Here is a 22149-nt window from a genome sequence, read left to right as displayed (position 1 = left end):
GTGCTGGTCTCAGCGTCTGGCTGCGTTCAGTTTGTCCTAATGCTGAGATCGACTCAAAACCTTCGACGATCGACATGTTGCACCGCTGCTCTAGCAAAAAAACAGTTCAGAAACAATATGAAATGGGAAAAAAGCCATTTATTAACTGATTAAGTCGTGTTTTAGATTGTTCTTGAAAACCGAATCAGTCACGGCTAATTAGTGGGTGAACTCACGGCTGCACAGTGAACCCGTTGATTTTTTACAGCAGACAGCCGGTCCCCTCTCTTGCAGGTACTGCGTACCCCCCGCTAAATCTTTTAGGGGTACGCAGTACCCTGCCCTACCCCCTTACTTTCACCCCTGGCCATAACTCTTCCCGGTTTATGTTCCATTCACTCTTAAGTTGCTTCAGTGTTCATTCATTCAAAACAGAAAATTATGTATATGAAAATGATGAAATATCCTATTTGTGCAAAAGTAAAAAATTTCAACCATACATATGCAATAACTCAGCTCCGGAGAAACCTTCATGTGAATTAAACATAAAGCAGAAGTGTTATGCAGATTTTGCTGCAGTAGCTTGCTGTAGATGCATGAGTAAGCAAATCTTGTGTTTGCAACTAAGATGTTAAACATGTCAAGAGGAAGATAATTGATAATGTTAATTACTTGAGCGTCACCTGAAGTGATCCAGTGATCTTGCCAGCAACAGGAGTTTAAAGAGGTCAGTAAAACCCAGCTTTTATTTTGATAATCCACTTCCGCTTGTCAATAAGCACATTTGCAATTTAGTTAACAACCTAAATATTCAGTTAGCTAGCAAGCAAAATCTCTTCGTCCAAGCTAAGTATGTAGGCTGGAAAATAAATATTTGGTTTGGAAATTAAATATTAATTTGAAAAATGAACAATATGAAAATAATACACATTATTTTGCAAAATAAAAATTAGTGTTGAATTAAATATTGTATTTTGAGTGTGTATTTCCTTTGTTCTCTTATTTGACTTGCAAATTAAATATTCAGCTTGGAGTTCTGATCAGTTATCATAAATGTATGATTAACATGGTGTAAAAAAATCAACAGCCCTTTATTTGTCTTTAGCTGAATAACTAAATTATTGCTGTTAATTTTTTACTGTGTAACTTTACAAATTGCACATTGTCGCAACAAGATTGAAGATGATGGATGGTGACTTACATCATCATTGTCCCAAGTCTGACACCTGTGTTCCTCCCTTTCCTCGATGATTCTTCTGGTCAAAAGATGATAATAACTTTAGTGAAGGTTAATTTCTAAGGAAATATAATCTGCTACCAAAGACTAACTTTTATCATACATGATGAAGTCATGTTCCAGCCCCTAGGTACACCAGTTTAAAACATTTTTATTGAATCATTCAGAGAAGATTTAATATCTGGTTATGTTTGATACTTCATTACAAACATAAAACATCTGACTAGAAGAAGCAGAACATTTAGAGTTGACTCAAGGAGTACATTAAAAACTCCTGAAATCATGTAATATTGCTTTCATCCTGCTGAATTCAGTGTACAGAAGGATAATTCTCTCTCCTCTTCATAAACTGACCAATCTCACAGTTGTAACATCAGCTTCAGTTGAACTATTATGCCTTTATCAGTTGTGAGAATAGACAGAAAAACAAAACAGTAAAAGTTTCTGCCAGACAGAGGAGCCTTCAGACTCTGAACTGACACATTTCTTCATTTCTCCATGGTGACAGGAGATGTTGTGTGTAAAATAGTCCCATCTTACCCTTCAAATAATGACACCCTAATGTCATTTTCTCTCTGAAGTCCAGGTTCTCGTCTAGGTTGATGTCTCATAACATCTTCAGGTTTGTGATGGTTTCTGTAAATTATGTGACAACCAAACAGGAAATGCTTTCAGGTGAATATTTACATTCTCACATTCAGGTTAAAAATCCATCCATTAGTTGTCTTATGCTTGGCAGGTAATGGGTTGTTGGGGGCAACATGTCCAGGAGGGAACTCCAAACACCCTCCTCCCATAGTGACATTAGTCCTCTCATTCAGGAGGATAATAAGGTGTTTCCAGGCCAGAAACCTTCCAAAGGTTGGTACAGAAAACTCTGAGCCAAAAAAGGTCAGATTCTATAATAATTTCATTTATTTAACCAAGTAAAACCCCACTGAGATCCAGATCTCATTTTTAAGAAATACCTGGGAGGAAATCACAAACACACAACAACCTGGTTACACAAAAGAGCCAACAGATCAGAAAAAAACAGAAAACCAGCAGATTTTCAACTCCTCACTGAATATCTATGGCTGAGTTCATGCCTGTGAAGGAAGCTCATTTCAGATGCTTGTGCAGTATCTCAGTGTTTTGATCCTGATTCATGTTTTTTGACCAAAGGCAGGGGTTGGAATATACAGTGACCACTAAGAGTTTTGTTTTTTGGCTCAGAGTTTTCTGTACCAAAACACACTGGAACAGAAGTACTGGCAATACTGCCTTGTGGAATCAGTCTGCTCTTCCTGATCTGTTTCATCCAAAATGATGATTTTTCCAGTAGCACCTGTCCTCTGACGCCAACCTCGGATTTAACCATCAGATTCTATCACCCTGATGATTCTGAAGTTTGTCATTATTGCAAAAACTGGGTCTAACAGAACAGTGTGCATGTGTTTTAAAAGGACAGAACCCTGAAAGGACAGGTGGGGCAAAAGTAGGTCTAAAAAAATTATGTAATTCAAAACCAATGTTGCACAATCGCTCATGGCTCAGAGCACCATAAAACCAGTGGGTCGAAAGAGCAGTAGTTGAAATAAACAAACTGCTACATTCAGCTGAGAAAAAAGAAAAAATAATAATACTCTGTTATAAATGAAGCCGCTACTATGATGAAGACTGGTTTGGAGAGAACTTACAGAAAATCCAAACACCATGTAAGGCATGGTAAGCAGTCCAAACAAGGCAGCTCGCTGGATGCAGGTTTTTTTCTGAAAAAAGAAAAGAAAAAAAAACATGACAAAAACATATGGAAAAGATTATGTAGTTTAATACTGACATGTTGTGAAGGAACTAAATGATGGCCATCCCAACAAGGAGGAGAGGGTGACCAGCTTAGAACATTGTGAGTCATTATGATCTGATTGGATTTTGCTGCAAATTCCTAAATTCTTTCTGGATACATCTGTTTCTAAAACTTTCTGCACATTTATGCTTTTCAGTACTAACATATTTATTTATTTGCTTATTTAAAACAGACAAAATTTATGTTGGAGGTATAATCTCCAACATTACAGGAGATGCAATTAGTGCCTGTCTATATTTAAATCATAAATTGGAACCGTATTCTGAAAGTGCCTTAGACAACAGCATTATTCGCCCAATGATATTTGCTTTATGGTGGAGGGCCACAAAACAAAGAGCTATATGAGACCGGATTGCTTGAGTGTTGTTCCAGGTGGACTTAATTTGGAGATTCACTATTTGATGATGCGTAAAAGTGAAAAACAACTTATGGATGTTGTTCAGTAGATTCTGTAGTGTTTTGGCCAGAGCAGCTCCTGTATACTCTGTCACCTGGTTACTTGAGGTTCTTAAATATTTAATCAGTAAGGTGACTATTGCTCTGTGTCCTGAATCAGACATTCCTTTAAAAAAAAGAGAAAACAAACTATTCAGTTTTGATAAAGCACAGAAGCGTGCATGAGCTTTTAGTTCTTTTTTTCCCTCATGTGATGAGTATTTTTGTGTTGAGTTCAATTAAAGCATTTTTGAAAAGTTAAGTTAAAAATGAGTTAAGAAAGTGTCCCAGAGGTGATAACGATCCTGTGGTTGTCCATAAAGATCACTGAGCTGGCGGAGCAGGTTTTTATAAGCCATTTGTGAATCAGTTTGCTGTATCCTTCATCTCCACATTGAGCTACTGGTATTAGTCTATTGATTAATAATTTCAGTTTTCCAATTGTGCTCAGAAGAATGGTAGTCATTTTTCTGGGACTGATGGGGCTGGTGCCTATCTCCAGCTAACGTTCCGGGCGAGAGGCGGGGTTCACCCTGGACAGGTCGCCAGTCTGTCGCAACACAGAGACACACAGGACAGACATCCATGCACACACACACTCACACCTAGGGGCAATTTAGACAAACCAATTAACCTGACAGTCATGTTTTTGGACTATGGGAGGAAACCGGAGTACCCGGAGAAAACCCACGCACGCACAGGGAGAACATGCAAACTCCATGGGAATCGAACCCAGAGCCTTCTTGCTGCAAGGCAACAGCTCTACCAGCTGCTCCACTGTGCAGCCCTCACCATATAAACCATATATGTAATTTACCAAATGAACTAAACTCTCAGAATAAGTGCCATTTAAAAATATAACTGATGGCAAAGCAAAGGCTCAATCACAAGGAAATGGCTTAACGGGGACCCACCAATATTGACAGAATGTAGAAGAAATATGTCAAATGGAAATGGTTACCTTCTAGTAAACATGTCCAAAAATATAGGTGAAATGCTTAAAATATCTGAACTCGAAAGTAATGTGAAGTACAGTCCTCTTTGGCCTTCTTTATAATTCTGAAAGGACAAGGGGACAGAACTGGGACTGGGAAAGGAGTTTCTCCTGGCAAGGAAATACAATCTAAACCAGCCTAGTGCTGTTCTTTTGATTCCTCTCTGCTCCTTATACTTGAAATAGAATTCCTTAAACTCCAAACCAACTGGGTCTTAGTTTGTACACTATATTGCCAAAAGTATTTGCTCGCCCATCCAAATTATCGGAATCAGATGTTCCAATCACTTCGATAGCCACAGCACATAGGCACGCAGACTGGTTTTTACAAACATTTGTGAAAGAATGGCTAGCTCTCAGGATCTCAGTGTATTCCAGCATGGAACTGTGATAGGATTATGGTGTGAGATTGTTTTTTAGGAGCTGGGCTTGATCATTTAGTTCCAGTGAAAGGAACTCTGAATGCTTCAGCATAACAAGACATTTTGGACAATTACATGTTCCCAACTTTGTGGGAACAGCTTGGAGCTGGTCCCTTCCTCTTCAATCATGACTGAGCACCAGTGAACAAAGCAAGGTCCATAAAGACATGGATGGCAGAGTCTGGTGTGGATGAACTTGACTGGCCTGCACTGAGTCCTGACTTAAACCCGTCAGAACACATTTGGGATGAATTAGAGACTGAGAGCCAGGCCTTCTCGTCCAATGTCAGTATGTAACCTCACAAATGCACTTCTGGAAGAATGGTCAGAAAATCCCATAAACACTCCTACACCTTGTGAACAGCCTTCCCAGAAGAGTTCAAGCTATTCTAGCTGCAAAGGGTGGAACAATGCCATATTGAACCCTATGGATTAGGAATTGGATTTCACTTAAACTCATATGTGAGTCAAGTCAGGTGAGCAAATACTTTTGGCAATATAGTATATGAAATAATATTAGATATATAGTATATAGTAATATATAATATATAGTAATAATATTAGATGGTCAGCTGAGAACAGGAAATCTAAATCTTGACTTAATAAGAACTTGTTGAACTTACGTGTTGCTAGAGAAGCGACGTTTACTAGACTCTTGACCTGGAGAAAGTTAAAACAACATGAGATGGTGTTTAGCTTTAGCAATGGTAGTAAATAAAAGAGAAACAGCTGTCATTAGAAAGTTGTGGACTGACCTGGGTTAGAAGGTGACTGCACATCAGACAACAGTTGTGGATATTTGGTTTGAAGATGATGAATCAACGTTTTGGAGGTTCCATTTTCCTTTTTCTTCACTATGTCAACTAAGCAGGTGGCCATGTTTACTCTGGTGTGGTATTGAAAGATTTTCTCCTTGTCCGATGACTCCAAGATGTTTGCACTCATGAGATCCTCTGTGAGTTGTGTCAAGGTTTCTTTTGGTACCTTCTTCACAAAGTCACTGAGCTTCATGTTGAGTTCTTTCTCTGTAGGCAGAAATGCTGTGTTCACTGCAGTTCCTTGATGGAAATTTTGTGAAACCATAAAGGTCAGATTATGGAAGCCATGAAAACATGTAAATGCTAGTTGTACCTTCACTTGGAGAAGATGAATTAATCTGCTCCTCGATTTCAGGTATAACTTTATCTGTTGGGAACCAGAATAAATGTTTAGCAGAAACTTCTTCAAATGTTTCAGGTTTTTCTCTTCATCAAACAGACCTTTATTGCTTTCAATCTTCTTCAGGATCTTCTTCGTTACCTCCCTGGTGTTTGCAATGTATGTCTTAATCATAACATCTGCTGTGTCCAGACTGTCTGCACCCTCCAGCTTGTATTTTTTGATGGGTGTGAAGCCATCCTTGGACTCGTCTGCAGTTTGAAGGTACCACTGGAATAACTTCAGCTGCTTCTTGTCCGGGTTTTCCAATTTGTCCATTAGCCAAACTTTTAAATCCTGCCATAGTTTAAAAAGATTAATTAGTATCATACCAGTCAATAAAATCTTCTCTGAACTCATACTCCCTCTGATGGGAGAAATTAAGGAGCTTCCTGTGTGTAGGGAATAAAGGTAAATGTAATTACATGTCCTTCATGTGGAATTATCTTCTTGAAAATCTTGTCTGCCACCTTCCTGGTGTCTGTGGTGTACATCTGAAACATCAGATCTACTGTGTCCAATCTGTCTGCATGTTCCAGACGCCTCTTTTTGATTGGTTTGAAATTAACCTCGGACTTGTCTGGAGAACGAAGGTACCAGTGGAAGTACTTAAACTCTTTGTTGTCCAGATCATCCAAACGGTCCTTCAACCATTCCTTTATAAAACAGACAAGGGAAGGTATACAAATGTCATCAACAAGGCAGCTCACAGATGTTAGAACTCTAGTATTGATGGGTCAAGGGTCACAGCTTCAGGTTTTTTGCCTGACTATGTCTGATGTTATCATTTAGCAGTGTACAAAATATCTTCTTACAGACAAGTGATAAAATATGAATGTGGATATTTTAAAGTCCTATTTTCACCACGGCTCCTAATTTACTACCATCTGTAACCTCATATTTTAGCTTAACTTTAAAATTAATGAATGTTTTGTAAGATAAATTTTTTTGCAATTAGTATTCCCTATGTCGGGGTGTCCAAAGTAAATTCTGAAAATATAATTTACTATGGCCCGCACAAGAAGCTTGAGCTCAACTCATTTGCACTTCTCAGTTTCAACACTAGATGGAGCCAGCCACAGAGACCAAGTCAAGAGAAGAAAACCCTTTACTATGAGTCACCAGAAATGGCAGCACAGAAGAAACGTACAATAGCAAGTGCGTGTAGAAGCTTTCAAGCACGGTGGGAAAATGAGTATTTTTTTCAAAGAAATCAACGGAAAGTGTGTCTGTTTGATTTGCAATGAAGATGTTGCTGTGATGAAAGAGTATAATGTCCGTCGGCATTAAGAGACCAAACATCAGAGCTACACGTCGTTCACTGGCGCCGAACGAACACAGAAAGTCAAGCAAATGGCAGCTAGCCCGCAAGCTCAACGGCAGTTTTTTTTTTTTTCGTGCTAACAAAATACAGGAAAACGCAACAACAGCAAGTTATGAAGTCGCTAAACTTATTGCCCAGCACGGCAAACCGTTTTCAGACGGTGATTTCATAAAGCAGTCCCTCATCAAAGTCAAAATGTGCCCAGAAAAAGTGCCTGATTTCAACAATGTGAGCTTATCCAGAAATACAGTTAATACGGTGGTGCGGAGCATCGAGGACTTGTCCGCTAACTTGAAACTTGAGCTGAGAGACAAAGCTTGTGCTTTTGATTTTTACTCAATAGCATGAGATGAGAGCACAGACACCGCGCAACTGTCAATTTTTTTTTGCGGGGAGTAGATGATCATTTTTGCTGTACGGAGGAGCTGCTTGATATGATGAGCCGAAAAGGCACAACGACGGGAAAAGATGTTTTTGAAGCTGTGACAGAGGCAGTTGAAAAGATGGGGCTTAAATGGGACAAGCTCTGTGGAGTAACAACGGATGGAGCTCCGGCCATGACGGGCGAGCGCAAAGGAATGGCATCGTTGGTGTGCGCCAAGGTTAAAGAGAGCGGCTGTTAGGACGCACTGTATAATCCACCAAGAAGCACTGTGTGCCAAGACTGTCCAGCTGGGCGATGTGATGAACACTGTTATAAAAACTGTCTACATCATTCGGACTAAAGGACTGTACCACAGAGAATTTCAGGCTTTCCTATCTGACGTGGACGCTGAATACTGGGATATACTCCACCACTCTGATGAGCCGCGGCTCTGTGCTGCAGCGGTTTTGTTCGCTGAGATCAGAAATCGTCCGGTTTTTAAAAGAGAAGGGCCGACCACTTCACGAACTAAGTGACCCTGGCATTTTAGTCGATCTTACCCATCATCTGAATACACTGAACAAGAACCTACAAGGCAAAGAACAGCTGGTGGCACAACTGTATGCGCACACGAAAGCCTTCTGCGTAAAGCTCCGCCTGTTTCAGACAGCGCTTGTCTGCTTTTCCAAAGGAGAAATATGTGTCTGTGGTTGCGTCTCTCGTGACAGAAACAAGATTTTTCTGTTATTGAAAAACAAGTGGAGCTGTTCTCGACCCCCTTCCTGGTGGAGGCAGAAGAAGTGGAAGAGAGTCTGCAGTTAGAACTGATTGAAATGCAATGTGATGATTCTCTGAAGAGTCAACATCAGCTTCTCTCCCTCCCTGAATTCTATCAAAGTTTGGATAATGCCAAGTTTCCTCTGATGAGACGCCACGCAAAAAGAATGTTGAGCCTGTTCGGCTCAGCATACATATGTGAACAAACATTTTCTCAGTTAAATCAGAACAAAAGCAGACTGAGAGCCAGAAAGACGGAGAGCCATCTGTGAAGTCCTTCGTTTCTCAACCACCAGACTTTCTCCTAACATGTCAGCCATCCTTCAATCCAAAGGACTTCATCACTGCCAACACTGAATGCAATGTTCTTCACATTATAGATGAGTTAGAAATACACACAGTATTGATCTGTCAATATGTGACCTGTAGTGTGTGGCTTTGTTTATTTTTTCTGTATTTAGCCCTCACAAAAAAAGTTTGGACACCCCTGCCCTATGACAAGCCTTATACTTGCTTAATTGTATGTATTTGTCTTGTTAAGAAAACAGTCATTCTTATTTTTGCATATTTTAATCAAACTTTTTTTAACACCAAAATTAATGAACAAAACACTGAAAACTAATCTACCGGATAGACTCATAATATTATTTTTTATTATCTTGCATATTATAAAATATCTTTAAACTGCAGTTTAAAATATGTGGACAAAAACCTAACGCATTCTGCTCCTCACCGGTGTCTACTGACCGAGGGGATGTGTTGCCCATCTTATCTGGCCCAGCAACGGTCTACAATCTCACACAGTGTGCTTCATGTGAGTATTTATATCAACTTTAAATGGTTTAGTCCTCATGTACTTTATCATGGCTCACAAGCACATAATCACAAATATAATAACTTCTGGTTATTATATTTAACATTAACACTAACTGCTATGGTCTTCAGCGTGTAAACATGATAGTAGCGGTTTTTGGAAGGTAACAAAGATGAAAATAGACAAAGCTATCTAGATGCACTATGGTAGGAAAATCTGACAAGGTATCACAGATCGTCAGAGCAGTGGCTCACTTCAAAGAGCCAAACGTTCATGACCGACCCGTCACTATTCAATACATATAAAGTTGGCAGGCTAAATATTTCGGTTCAGTTTAAATATTTAGTTTGAAAATGAAATAATTCGTTTTGAAATTTAATGTTTTAAATTTAAAATAAGTATTTAGCTCTGAAATAAAATGTTCAGTTTGTGAAATAAACTTGTTTTGCAAAATAAACATTTACTTTGAAACTAAATATTTAATTACGAGCTAAATATGCACTTAACTAAATATTGCTTGTAAAGTAAATCTTTCATTTGGAACAAAAATATGGTGAAAATACAAATTTGAAAAATTAACATCCTTTTTATTCTTTTATGACAAGTTAAATAGACCAAAAGATTGCTATTATTTTCTTCATTATGTTATTTTACTAACTGCACTCGATAGCATACAGTTTAAACATGATGGATGGTGACTTACAGCCTCTTGTCCTTCATCCCAGTCCTTGAAGTAGCTTTGGGTCAAAAGATGATCCTAACTTTAGTGAAAGTTCATTTTTATAGAAATATCAGTTACAGAAAATTTGCTTATATCACTTTCTAGAGTTTAAATCATTTTTTAACTCTAGAAAGACAAATTGAAAACATGTCTTTGTCAATCTGAGGCGATTTATCATCTGCTTGGATTTTACTACAGATTCCTAAACTGTATCTTGATATGTCAGTTTCTAAAGAAGCTTTGACATTTTATACTTGGAAATATGCAATCAGAAATGGTGATTGTTCCAGATGACTGATCCTCCAACACAGACTAATTAAAACACTTCATCAGAGGGTGATGTTTAGCTAAACTGGGTCCAGTGATGAACACTTTTTTCACACTAGTTTATTCTGTTTCTACACTGAGTTTGGCATAAAATCACAAGGCTTCATCCTGGTACCGACTTGTTATCAGTGCAAGAGAACAGATCGACCTTGTTCTGGAGCATGGTTCAAACTTGAAGATTCAGTGTGATTTTGAATACACTATTTGACCACCTGGTTCAAGACTAACACAAAACACACTGAATTTTGACAATGTGAAACACTTATGAGTTAAATTAGTCTCAGGCGAGCAGCTTTTTGCCCTCCAGCGAGGAGCTGGGGTTGGGATCTTGTGAGTACAACGTCATGCTTCAGGGGGCCATACACCTTTTGAATGAATTTAATTAAATAAATAAATATATTAAATTCTCTCAGCTGTGTGTGTTTTTTAAATACTTCATAAGTGCTTTAATTACACATTGTGATTGAGGCTTTCCTAATATGTTAACCATTGTTATTGAAATGCCTCCCTGCTGGAGGGCAAAAAGCTGTTGCCAATGATCACAACCAGCAATTTTAGTTGTGAAGTTGTGGACCATTTGAAATGTGTAAATTTGACAAACTCTATACATATGTGAGTGTTCAGGTTAGTATTTATGCATTGTTTTAAGTACATCTGTTAATTATGAGATACACTTACAAATCTTGTATTCTTGTGGGCATCATTGTACACTTTATGAATCTTTCTGAGACTAACTTAGCTCTATAAACACTTGCTGAAAAATGAATCGCATTAAATCCTGGAACACGTCTCTGATGACGGAATAACATTACAACATGATGTAAAGCTCATGAAAGTTGATTTTACATAATACTGCGCCTTCAAAATCTCATTGACTAAACCCCTGAACAGTCTTGGGCCTAAAGTTGTTTCAGAGTTGCTTTTCAGAAAGGAACCATGTAGACCAGGTGCTTCCAAATACAAACCTTGAATTCTAGTTTCCTGCAACTTTTAAATTGTCATCATTGACATGGATGACAATTTAATGTCATCCATGTCAAGTGACTGATAACAGTTACTGTTTCAGAGAAAATTGTAATCTACTGAACTGGTTGGATTCATCAGTATTTTTGGATAAAAAAGTATTAGTATCATGAGCATAAAAGAGGAACGTTATCCCATGGGGAAGCAAATATATAGTTGAGAAAAATGACCCAGCAGCCTTGTGGTACTCCACCAATAATCCTAGAATTTTAGGTCCTGGTATCTGCCAGACAAATATGATATAAACTAGCCTTGTGCTGTTCCATTGAAGCCTCCCTTCTCCCTCAGACTTTTAATTTAATTTACTAAACTCCTAAAGAAGCTGACCTTAGTTCATATTAATAATTGGATAAGAATGTTGGAAGGGCAGCTGAAGAAATTTGATCTGACTGGATTTTAGAACCATTTGTTGGACTTACCTGTTGCTTACATGTTTACTAGACTCTTGACCTGGAGAAAGTTAAAACATGAGATGGTGTTTAGCTTTAGCAATAGTAGTAAAGAAAAGAGAAAAAACTGTCATTAGAAAGTTGTGGACTGACCTGGGTTAGAAGGTGACTGTACATCAGACAACAGTTGTGGATATTTGGTTTGAAGATGATCAATCAGCTTTTTGGAGGTTCCATTTTTCTCCACTTTGTCAACTAAGCAGGTGGCCATGTTTACTCTGGTGCGGTTTTGAAAGATTTTCTCCTTGTCCGATGACTCCAAGATGTTTGCACTCATGAGATCCTCTGTGAGTTGTGTTAAGGTTTCTTTTGGTACCTTCTTCACAAAGTCACTGAGCTTCATGTTGAGTTCTTTCTCTGTAGGCAGAAATACAAATCACTGCAGTTCCTTGATGGAAATTTTATGAAACCATAAAGGTCAGATTATGGAAGCCATGCTAGTTGTACCTTCACTTGGAGAAGATGAATTAATCTGCTGCTCAGTTTCAGGTATAACTTTGTCTGTTGGGAACCAGAATAAATGTTTAGCAGGAACTTCTAATGTTTCAGGTTTTTCTCTTCATCAAACATACCTTTATTGCTTTCAATCTTCTTTAGGATCTTCTTCGTGACCTCCCTGGTGTTTGAGGTGTATGTCTTAATCATAACATCTGCTGTGTCCAGACTGTCTGCACCATCCAGCTTGGACTCTTTGATGGGTGTGAAGCCATCCTTGGACTCGTCTGCAGTGTGAAGGTACCACTGGAATAACTTCAGCTGCTTCTTGTCCGGGTTTTCCAATTTGTCCAGAAACCAAACTTTTAAATCCTGCCATAGTTGAAAAAGATTAATTAGTATCATACCAGTCAAGAAAATCTTCTCTGAACTCATACTCCCTCTGATGGGAGAAATTAAGGAGCTTCCTGTGTGTAGGGAATAAAGGTAAATGTAATTACATGTCCTTCATGTGGAATTATCTTCTTGAAAATATCGTCTGCCACCTTCCTGGTGTCTGTGGTGTACATCTGAAACATCAGATCTACTGTGTCCAATCTGTTTGCATGTTCCAGACGGGTCTTTTTGATTGGTTTGAAATCAACCTCGGACTTGTATGGAGTACGAAGGTACCAGTGGAAGTGCTTAAACTCTTTGTTCTCCAGATCTTCCAGACCGTTCTTCAACCATTCCTTAATTTCCTTTAAAAAAACAGATAAAGGGAATAATACATAAATCACCACCAAGGCTGTTAGAAAGCCTACCCTTGTTGGAATCCATTTTTATAAACAAACTGATGTGATCTAATTCCTAATTATTTCTTTTGTTGGAGATATCACATTCGTTGTGCTAAAAACACCTCTGCCAAGCTACCCCCATTGCGATAAGGGGATCAGATACAAATCTGCTACAAAAACCACTACAAAAGCATGACCTAAGCTTTGCTTTTGGAATCAACCTCCAACTGACACACAAGAACTTTGAACCTTTTTCTCAAACTTATTAGCTCCTCAACGAAAATGTAAGTCTTTTTCAAAAACTTTGATCAAAAAATGTTGACAGGTGACTTTTGACATTTGAGGAGAGAGGCAAGTGGAGGGGCATGATGACATAATTGGACACGTGACATGTGACCTCACGTGGCTACAATGGCAGCACATAATAATAGCATGTGATGGTCTGTGTTTGGATGACAGTGGGCAGTCGGTGTTTCTGAATTACAACCCGGATTACAAAAAAGTTGGGACACTAAACAAATTGTGAATAAAAACTGAATGCAATGATGTGGAGATGGCAAATGTCAATATTTTATTCGTAATAGAACATAGATGGCAGATCAAAAGTTTAATCTGAGTAAATGTAACATTTTAAAGGAAAAATATTTTGATTCAAAATTTCACAGTGTCTACAAATCCCAAAAAAGTTGGGACAAGTAGCGATAAGTGGCTGGAAAAAAGGAAATTGAACATATAAAAAACAGCTGGAAGACCGATTGACACTAATTAGGTCAATTGACAACATGATTGGGTATAAAAAGAGCTTCTTAGAGTGTCAGTGTCTCTCTGAAGCTAAGATGGTAAGATGATCACCAATTCCACCATTGTTGCGCAGAAAGATGGTGCAGCAATACCAGAATGGTGTTACCCAGCGTAAAATAGCAAAGACTTTTAAGTTATCATCATCAACCGTGCATAACGTCATCAAAGGATTCAGAGTATTTGGAACAATCTCTGTGCGTAAGGGTCAAGGTCGTAAAACTCTACTGGATGCTCGTGATCTCCGGGGTCTTAAACGTCACTGCACCTCAAACAGGAATGCCACTGTCAAGGAAATAACAGCATGAGTTCAGGAATACTTCCAGAAAGCATTGTCAGTGAACACAATCCACCGTGCCAACCGCCGCTGCCAGCTGAAACTCTACAGTGCAAAAGGAAGCCATTTCTAATCTCCACAAGTTCAGCCGTTTGCACTGGGCCAGGAGACATTTAAAATGGAGTGAGGCAAAATGGACGACTGTTCTGTGGTCAGATGAGTCACAATTTGAAGTTCTTTATGGGACACTGGGACACCATGTCATCCGGACCAGAGAGGACAAGGATAACCCAAGTTGTTATCTCGCTCCGTTCAGAAGCTGCATCACTGATGGTCTGGGGCTGCATGAGTGCTTGTGGCCGGGCAGCTTGCATGTCTGGAAAGCCTCCATTAATGCAGAGAACTATGTTCAGGTTCTAGAACAACATATGCTCCCATCTAGACGTCATCTCTTTCAGGGAAGACCCTGCATTTTTCAACAAGTTAATGCCAGACCACATTCTGCAGCAACCACAACATCATGGCTACGTAGGAGAAGGATCCAGGTACTGAAATGTCTAGCCTGCAGTCCAGATCGTTCACCTATAGAGAACATTTGGCACATCATAAAGAGGAAGGTGCAACAAAGAAGGCCCAAGACAATTGAACAGTTAGAGGCCTGTATTAGGCATGAATGGAGAGCATTCCTATTTCTAAACTTGAGAAACTGGTCTCCTCTGTCTCCAGACGTCTGTTGAGTGATGTAAGAAGAAGGGGAGATGCCACACAGGGTAAAAATGGCCTTGTCCCAACATTTTTGGGATTTGTTGATGTCATGAAATTTTGAAACAATATTTTTCCCTTAAAATGATACATTCTCACAGTTTAAACTTTTGATCTGTGATTTGTGTTCTATTGTGAATAAAATATTAGATGTTGGCACCTCCACATCATTGCATTCAGTTTTTATTCACAATTTGTTTAGTGTCCCAACTTTTTTGGAATCCTGTTTGTATACTGTTACTTTAGATTTAAGTAAAATCTTAAGAGTAATGTAAAACGTTGTACTTTAAACTAACTCCTGCGAAACTCCATTCTAAGTATGTTCCCTCACATTAAGGCATGTGATGACATATGGTGGTACATCTCAGCCTCAATGAATTACTCTTTCAAAATTTCTTTTTGAGAATAGCCCTTCAGATGAAGGCATGGGACTGAAGCCTAGCTTGAGATAGTTTTAATATTTTTTCAGACTAGCTTCATTTGCTGCATGAAATCCTGGAGGCCCGGTAAGCTTCTGGGATTTACATGGAATAATTCGCACATTACCCCTTGTGAGGCCAGCAAACCTTTTCAGTCAGTGTACAATGAATAAATTGTTGATTTAACACTTCAGGCTGTTTTTTTAGGCTCACCATAAGTATCCTATTTGCATCAGCCATTTTGTGATTATACAAAATGGCTAAGTAAGTAAATATAGTTGGGAAAATTAATACTTATTTTTCAAAATATACGTTGAACTAAATATTTAAAGTACATATTGAATTTGCTTCTAAATATACAGTATACTTTGTAAACTAAGACTTTAGTTTGGAACTGTGACATTTGCAAATGTATGAGTGACAGTGAAAATCTGACTTTAAAATCAGCTATGAACAAATTAAACCAGAATACACAAACAAGAACAAACAAACCGTACTCTATAGCAACAAGCTTAAAGAAGATGGACAGTCACTTACAGCATCCTTGTCCCCTTTGGGACAAATCTCCTGCCAGGTTTTCTTCATGTCCTCGGGAAGTCTTTGGGTGAAAAGATGATGCAAATTTTAGTGATGGTTCATTTTTGTAAAAATGTTATCAGTTACAGCAGATAAAATGATACATGTTGTAATCATGTTCCAACATCAGAGTGAGAGGAGCCGGGCAGGAGTGGACATACTTGTTGCCCCCCATCTTGGCGCCTGTATGTTGGGGTTTACCCCGGTGAACGAGAAGGTAGCCTCCCTCCGCCTACGGGTGGGGGGACGGGTTCTGACTGTTGTTTGTGCTTACGGGCCAAACGGCAGTTCAGATTACCCACCCTTCTTGGAGTCCTTAGAGGGGGTACTGGAGATTGCCCCTCCTGGGGACTCCCTTGTTCTACTGGGGGACTTCAACGCTCACGTGGGCAATGACAGTGAGACCTGGAGGGGTGTGGTTGGGAGGAACGGCCYCCCGATCTGAACTTGAGTGGTGTTCTGTTGTTGGACTTCTGTGTTCGTCACGGATTGTCCATCACGAACACCATGTTCAGGCATAAGGGTGTCCATATGTGCACTTGGCACCAGGACACCTAGGCTGCATTTCGATGATCAATTTTGTCATCGTTTCATCGGATCTGCGGCCGTATGCCTTGGACACTCGGGTGAAAAGAGGTGCGGAGCTGTCCACTGACCACTACCTGGTGGTGAGTTGGCTCCGGTGGTGGGGGAGGAAGCCRGTCAGACCTGGCAGGCCCAAACGTGTAGTGAGGGTCTGCTGGGAACGTCTGGCGGAGTCCCCTGTGAGACAGAGCTTTAACTCCCATCTCCGGTAGAACTTTGAACACGTTCCGGGGGAGGTTGGGGACATTGAGTCTGAGTGGACCATGTCCTGTGCCTCCATTGCCGAGGCAGCTTATCGGAGCTGCGGCCGCAAGGCTGTTGGTGCCTGTCGCGGCGGCAACCGTCGAACCCGTTGGTGGACAACTTTGGTGAGGGATGCTGTCAATCTGAAGAAGGAGTCCTATCGGGCCTTTTTGGCCTGTGGGACTCCAGGCGCAGCTAATGGGTACCGGCGGGCGAAGCGGAATGTGACTCGGGTGGTCGCTAAGGCAAAAACTCGGGCGTGGGAGGAGTTTGGAGAGGCCATGGAGAAAGACTTCCATTTGTCTTCGAGGCGATTCTGGTCCACCATCCAGCGTCTCAAGATGGGGAAGCAGTGTAGCACCAACACTGTTTATAGTGGGGATGGTGTGCTGCTGACTTCAAGTCGGGACATTGTGGGTCGGTGGGCGGAATACTTTGAAGACCTCCTCAATCCCACCAACATGCCTTCTGTTGAGGAAGCTGAGCCTGGGGACTCTGGGTTGGGCTCTCCAATCTCTGGGGACGAGGTCATCGAGGTGGTCAAAAAGCTCCTCGGTAGCAGGGCCCTGGGGGTGGATGAGATCCACCCGGAGTTCCTTAAGGCTCTGGATGTTGTAGGGTTGTGTGGGCTCACGTGACTCTGCAATATTGCATGGACATCGGGGGCAGTTCCCCTGGATTGGCAGACTGGGGTGGTGGTCCCCCTGTTTAAAAAGGGGGACCGGAGGGTTTGCTCCAATTACATGGGCCCCCCTGGGAACATGTTCCCCAGGGGGATCTCTCCACGTCGAGAGGAGCCAGTTGAGGTGGCTCRRGCATCYGKTCTGGACGCCTCACTGGTGAGGTGTTCCGGGCATGTCCCACTGGGAGGAGGCCTCGGGGAAGACCCAGGACACGCTGGAGGGACTATGTCTCTCGGCTGGCCTGGGAACGCCTTGGGGTTCCCCCGGAGGAGCTGGAAGAAGTGGCTGGGGAGAGGGAAGTCTGGGCCTCCCTTCTGAAGCTGCTGCCCCCGCGACCGGACCCTGGATAAGCGGAAGAAAATGGACAGACGGACGGACGGACGGACATGTTCCAGGACTGACGGACATGTTCCAGCCCCTAGATATTAGAACATGAGTCACTCTGAGGAGATTTATGATCTGGTTGGATTTTTACCAAATTCCTAACCTCCCCCTGCATACTTCCATACAAACATCAAACATCTGAAAATTACTATAAGGACCAGAAAGTTTAGGTTTGACTAACAGAGTACATTAAAACTCTTGACATCATGTAACGTTGAATAATCATGTTGAATTCAGTGTGCATAGAAATTGTTCTTTCTTCTGTCCTAACCTGATCCAAAATGGTGAATATAAAATGCAATAGTTTCAGTCAGACAGAGGAGCTTATAGACTTAGATTGGTTTGTGTCTCCATGGAGATATGAGATGGAATGTAGAAAATAGCCTAAACTTACCTCTGATTAAATGAAATTTAAATTTAGTGTAAGTTTCAGGTTCTGGTCCAGGTTGAAGTGTCTGAGCACGTTCAGGTTCATGATGTTTCTGTCGTCTGAACATGACCAGACAACCAAAAAGGAAATGCTTTCAGGTAAGTATTTAGAGTCTCGCATTCAGGTTAAATGCCCATTTATTAATTGTCTTATGCTTCTCAGGAAATATTTTGTTAGGGACAGCAAGTCTAAGAGGGAACCTCAGACTTCACTCTTCCTAACAACATTCTATGTTTCATTCTGGGGGATCTCAAAGGCCTATCCCTAAATACCAGTACTATGAATCCAGAAAGGATTTATAGTACCTCCAGTGAGGTCTGATTTCACCTGAAATCGCCTCCTTCTGGGACTTACATGGAAAACCTCAAAAGCAGGAAGCTCATTTCAGCTCCTTTTATATCCAGGATATCCTCCGTTCGGTCCTAATCCATGTTTCCTGACCATAGGTGAGTGTAGGAAAGTAGATAAGTCACTAACAGGTTTGCTTTTTGGCTCAGCTCTTTCTTCACCACATGTTGGACAGCAGTGCTGACGACACCTACTGGTGGGATCACTCTGCTGTTACTTTTCTGTTTTATCCAAAATTAATAATCTGCACTCCACTATGTTAAATAAAGCTAATATAGTAATGCATCCAGATGATGTAAGCATATATACATCAGCATTAACTAATAAAAAACTAGACACCATTATGAGCAAGGAATTAAAAACAGTGACAGAATGGGTTAATGCAAATGAGATGGTCCTGAATATATCTAAAACTAATTGTATGATTTTGCAGTGAAATTATAATTTAATAGTGGTAATTCAATATTTAATATTAAAATGAATAACATCCCTAAATACCAGGTAACTGAGAAAAAAAAACTTATGAAATTAAGGGTTGATGATAAATTATTATGGAAAAAAACATCAAAAACATGATTGTATATATGGGTAGAGGCTTGTCAATTATAAGAGTGTAGAAAATAGCCTAAACTTACCTCTGATTTAATGAAGCTTTAGTGTAAGTTTCACTCTGAGGTTCAGGTACTGGTCCAGGTTGAAGTGTCTGAACACGTTCAGGTTCATGATGTTTCTGTCGTCTGAACATGACCAGACAACCAAAAAGGAAATGCTTTCAGGTAAGTATTTAAGAGTCCAGCATTCAGGTAAAAATGCCCATTGATTAATTGTCTTATGCTTCTCAGGAAATATTTGCAAGTTTTATTAATTCAAATATCTTGAAAACAGCAGTTAAATGTTTGATTTTATCACATCTTGCCTATTACCCAGAAGGGGGTTTAGAAAATATACAAAGCAGCAGTCACAACATATGAAATATGATTTTAGTACTAATAATATCATCAGTGAACAACATTCTGAACCAGTTATTGGCCAAAGACAGATTAATGCACTCACTGATTATTACACACATATCTGTCTTAAAATCACCTTTTATTACATTTAAAAATCTCACCTTTAATGAAGAGAAACACAAGTATATAACAAGGCATGAGGTTGTAGAAAACTTTACTAAATGTAAAGTATGATCTAATGCCATCAAATGCATTGTTTTTGTGGAGATCTATGTCTGATTTGATTTGAAATTCTCTCTCTCTCTCTCTCTCTCTCTCTCTCTCTCTCTCTCTCTCTCTCTCTCTAATAATACACATGCACAATAAAGTATAGGCAGTAATGTTTTCTAGCTTGGTTAGATAACTGGTTTTAACTAACTTTGAAGAAGGCTAATAGGTTGATTTGTGACAATAACACTGTCACAGTATTGATGATTGACACACACAAACACATTTGTGAGGTAAAAACAAAGATAATACTTATATGTACAAGTTCTTGCTTTGTAAAATATTATTCAGGGGTGACACTTAGGTCTCAGTTTGTTTGGTTCACAAAAATGTGTTCCTGACATTCACAGTTGGTAAGAATCAAAGATTCCCATTAAATTCCATAGGAAATGAATGCGGGTCATTTTGGACCCACTTATGGAAGAATGGGGTAGTAATATAAAACATGATATTTCATAAAATTTGTAAAAGGTAAATTAAAAATTTGAATTGCATGATATCAGTAACATATTTTTTGAGGAATACCTGGAATATGAAGTGATAAAAACGTTTCATTATAAAGGTATTGCAAAAAGATGACCTCACCGGGTCCTAAAGGACCCACTTCTCCATCAGAGGGTTAAAGGTGTCAAATTATCATGCTGACCACAATTTGGAACATCATAAATTAAACTTAGGAATGGATCACCTTTAACTACAGTTAGAGTAATTCAGTGCACCCACCTGCTGCTCTTCTGAACAGCTCTACAGGAAAGATGAGACTCGACCAAGTACTGAGTACACAGACTGAACAAACTTTTTAGAAGTCTGACATTATAACATCTGTTTTTAATTGGTTTACGTGATATTCGAATTTTCAGAGACACTGAATTTTGGGTTCTCTTTAGGTGTACGCCATAATTGATAAAATTGCAAAAATTAAAGCTTGAAAAATCTTATTCTATTGGTAACAACCATTATAAAACTACCTTCTGATGGTTTGATCAGAAGGTAGTGATGTGTACATCTTTATAGAATCAATCAAGTGTATTTGTATAGCGCAACAATTCAGTTCAAAGTGCTTTGTGTCATAAATCCACGGACAAAGAAATACAAAGTTGTAGAACACACAGCCAACAACTGCCAAGTGCAATCGTTATTCAGCGGGTCGGGAGGGGTGCTGGTGCCCATCTCCAGCCAACGTTTCGGGCGAGAGGCGGGGTGCACCCTGGACAGGTTGCCAGTCTGTCGCAGGGCAACACAGAGACACACAACCATGCACACACACACCTAGGGACAATTTGGAGAGGCCAATTAACCTGACAGTCATGTTTTTGGACTGTGGGAGGAAACCGGAGTACCTGGAGAAAACCCACCATGCACAGGGAGAACATGCAAACTCCATGCAGAAAGACCCCAGGCCGGGAATCGAACCCAGAACCTTCTTGCTGCAAGGCAACAGCTCTACCAACTGCGCCACTGTGCAGCCCCATTTATAATGTTTCAAAAGCAACTCTAAACAGGTGTTTTTTTAGTCTGGAATGTATAAAGAATAAATGCAATAGATTATGAAAAGATTTATGGGAATCTTAAATGTAACACTGGTCCTCCCACACAAACCTCTGATTTAATTAGAACCATCATGTTTATCATTATGATGCTTCTAAAGGTCTATCATTGTTGCAAAAACAGAACCAAACAGAACAACAGTGTGAATGCGAGTCAAAAACAATATTGTAAAATAGCTCACCATAATGAATGAGCACTAGTTAAAAAAACTAAATGCTTACTTTAAAGTCAATAAAAAAAACAAATAGTAGAGATCTATTCCTTTATAAATTAAGTTGCTGCCATGATGAAGACTGGTTTCAGAAGAACTTACCGAAAACAACAACACCATGAAGGACATGTTGAGCAGTTCTTAGAGGACTGTTTGCTGGTTTCAGGTCCTGCTGCCTTTTTCTTTCTGGAGCACATAAGAACACATGGAACAGATGATGTAGTTTTTTTCTTGAGACATTGTAAAGAAATAAAGTGAGGGTCATCCCACCTTTGAGCTTTGCTCAGACTCTTGTTCTCCGTGTCCATTCTCTGGTCCATGAGATCAGATCAGTTGGCCTCACCTTCTTCTGTAGAAGAAACTTCATAATCATCTCTGTTCTATTCCAAAGTGTATTGAATGCATTTATAGTCCGCTCTATATCTGCTCTTTGTCCACTAGGGAAAGTCCTGGACCTGAAGGTTAGGGCCAAAAGCAGCGATTCTCACTTCGTGTTCTGAGGAGCCACTTCCCTGCATGTTTTTGGTGTTTCCCTTCTACCACACCTG

General features: G+C 39.8%; 1 protein-coding gene across 1 annotated transcript in view; it reads right to left on the bottom strand.

Moving 5' to 3' along the window:
- LOC103471987 (uncharacterized) overlaps positions 1-21949 on the bottom strand; it is a 43305-nt gene extending 21356 nt beyond the window's left edge. Inside the window, exons 1-18 of the mRNA XM_017307347.1 lie at positions 21872-21949; positions 21704-21787; positions 19261-19362; positions 15914-15974; positions 12845-13084; positions 12482-12716; positions 12357-12410; positions 12003-12266; positions 11880-11910; positions 10093-10126; positions 6536-6766; positions 6173-6407; positions 6045-6098; positions 5669-5938; positions 5537-5573; positions 2896-2967; positions 1757-1852; positions 1181-1235 (exon numbers count right to left, since the gene is read on the bottom strand). Of these exons, the coding sequence (XP_017162836.1) occupies positions 1181-1235; positions 1757-1852; positions 2896-2967; positions 5537-5573; positions 5669-5938; positions 6045-6098; positions 6173-6407; positions 6536-6766; positions 10093-10126; positions 11880-11910; positions 12003-12266; positions 12357-12410; positions 12482-12716; positions 12845-13084; positions 15914-15974; positions 19261-19362; positions 21704-21787; positions 21872-21921 (2205 nt within the window). The 5' untranslated portion in view covers positions 21922-21949. The remainder of the gene's footprint in view (positions 1-1180; positions 1236-1756; positions 1853-2895; positions 2968-5536; positions 5574-5668; positions 5939-6044; positions 6099-6172; positions 6408-6535; positions 6767-10092; positions 10127-11879; positions 11911-12002; positions 12267-12356; positions 12411-12481; positions 12717-12844; positions 13085-15913; positions 15975-19260; positions 19363-21703; positions 21788-21871) is intronic.
- Between the last annotated feature and the right edge of the window lie 200 nt (positions 21950-22149).

Source organism: Poecilia reticulata, linkage group LG11 (assembly GCF_000633615.1).
Source record: "Poecilia reticulata strain Guanapo linkage group LG11, Guppy_female_1.0+MT, whole genome shotgun sequence".
NCBI lineage: Eukaryota > Metazoa > Chordata > Actinopteri > Cyprinodontiformes > Poeciliidae > Poecilia > Poecilia reticulata.
This window is presented reverse-complemented; position numbering and strand designations above follow the sequence as displayed.